Raw genomic sequence first — 1,860 nt, forward strand, 5'->3', positions numbered from 1 at the left:
TGAAGAGAGGACATTTGTAGAGACAAAACTTTTTAAGACATTGTCAGGATTTGAATTCGATGTAGGTATAGTGTTGCTAGTTTTTCTGGTTTTTTTTTTCTTTTTTTTTAAATTATCAATTGAGTATAATGTTGCCTAAGATAACGTGTTTATCCTATCCTACTTTTAAATAAAATAAACCGGTAAGTGTACGAAAGGTTTACTCTTGCGTTTGAAGCTAGAGTCGATAAAAAGTATTGAGTGTGGATAACAAAGTAAATTATTTAAATAATACTTTTGGTTTCTTAGGATAAACATGCATAGTTGATAAAGTTAAATACTCAATAGTAGTATTAATAATAAGTTGGTGTAGTGGTTTATAGTTTCTCTGGTGATTTATTGGTCTCAAGTTCGAATATTCATTCCATCAACTTTGAAATATAGATAGTTCTTCTATTAATGTTTGGTTTGGGTATATCCAGATTCAAGTCTGGGGCAGGGTTTACCCGTATTAATCGTCGTGACTTCGGGCGGATTAGTTGGGGTTTTCTCCCATTGGGTATTTGAAATAGACATTTCTACTTCGAAAGAGCTCTTTTGTACAGACTTGGTTAAGACAACGTATGTTAAACTTCCAACTGTCGAATCACGACACGAAGTTTCAAGCGAAATTAGCCTTTAAAAAAAAATACTAAATAGTAATTTTACCCATTAATCATTAACTACCTTCTATTTTCTTAATTAAATGAATTAATGATGGCTTTTAATTATTGAATAAAATGACACAAAAATAACAACGAGTTTTCTTAGTTCGTATTAATTATAATTCTACTAGCTTTTAAGTACATCAACGAATTGCAATACATTCTTATCATCAAATCCACTGAAAAATAGAAGCCACCTTAATTATGTACTGATCATAAGAATAAAAGAAATATCATGAACACAAACAAACATTCTTGTATCAAGATTAAAAAGTAAACCAATTAAATAGAAAAACCTCTATCTCGATGATCAGATAGACATTCTTGTAAGTGGTGGTGCTGCATGACTTTTACTCCTAGGAAACATCTGATGGTGATCAGAATTATTTAACTTAAAATCATCCCCAAAATAATCACAAGTCTTGTCTTCATCAATTCTACCAAAAGCCAAACTTTGGCTACGTGCCACGACCGTCGTCTTTTGTCGCTGGAGAAACTCTGGATCCAACTTAGTCAAACTTCTAGTGGAAGCAATACGTATGAGCTCGGCGTAATCATCGTCGGCTCTTGAGGACGTGGTGCTATAGCTTTTTGGCAAACTTGATGTGTACACATTCGTTGGTTCACCCATTCCAGCCGCACATTTGTACATACCCAATATGTACATGTCCCGAATCTTGCATATGGCACGTAACGGTGCCTTTAAAACCTTAATCGCAATTGATGTTGTTTTTTTTGTTTTTTTACGATGCAACTTTTGAGAAGATGGATTGGAAAGGGTAGTGGAGGTGTTGTCCATTGAGTGTTTGTGGAATTTTTGGTGAAAGAGTTAATACATATATATATATATATATATATATATATATATGGATTTGGATTGGATTTCTTGAATATAAAAGTCAATAATGTAATTAAAGAAAAGGGGAACTATTTTTGCGTAAGATATGTAACTGATTAAAACTATATTTTGTCTAAGAAAAAAATAGGCAAATTCTTTCCATATTATTTATGCTACTTATATATCTACCGATAAACTAAAACACGATTGAAATATTCTTAAAACGACACTTGGTATCGACACGTCTCTTTTTTAATTTATTTATTTTTATCAAATTAGCTTTTTTTAATTGTATATAGATTCAATTTCATTATTAGACTTAAAATTAAACTCTAACTT

At 31.3% G+C, this 1,860-nt stretch overlaps 1 protein-coding gene across 1 annotated transcript; it reads right to left on the minus strand.

Moving 5' to 3' along the window:
* Positions 1-993: 993 nt before the first annotated feature.
* LOC122588159 lies at positions 994-1,482 on the minus strand. The gene has a single exon (XM_043760291.1). The coding sequence runs from the start codon at positions 1,480-1,482 to the stop codon at positions 994-996; it is 489 nt and encodes a 162-aa protein (XP_043616226.1).
* Positions 1,483-1,860: the final 378 nt, after the last annotated feature.

The sequence above is a fragment of the Erigeron canadensis genome, chromosome 2 (genome assembly GCF_010389155.1).
Source record: "Erigeron canadensis isolate Cc75 chromosome 2, C_canadensis_v1, whole genome shotgun sequence".
NCBI lineage: Eukaryota > Viridiplantae > Streptophyta > Magnoliopsida > Asterales > Asteraceae > Erigeron > Erigeron canadensis.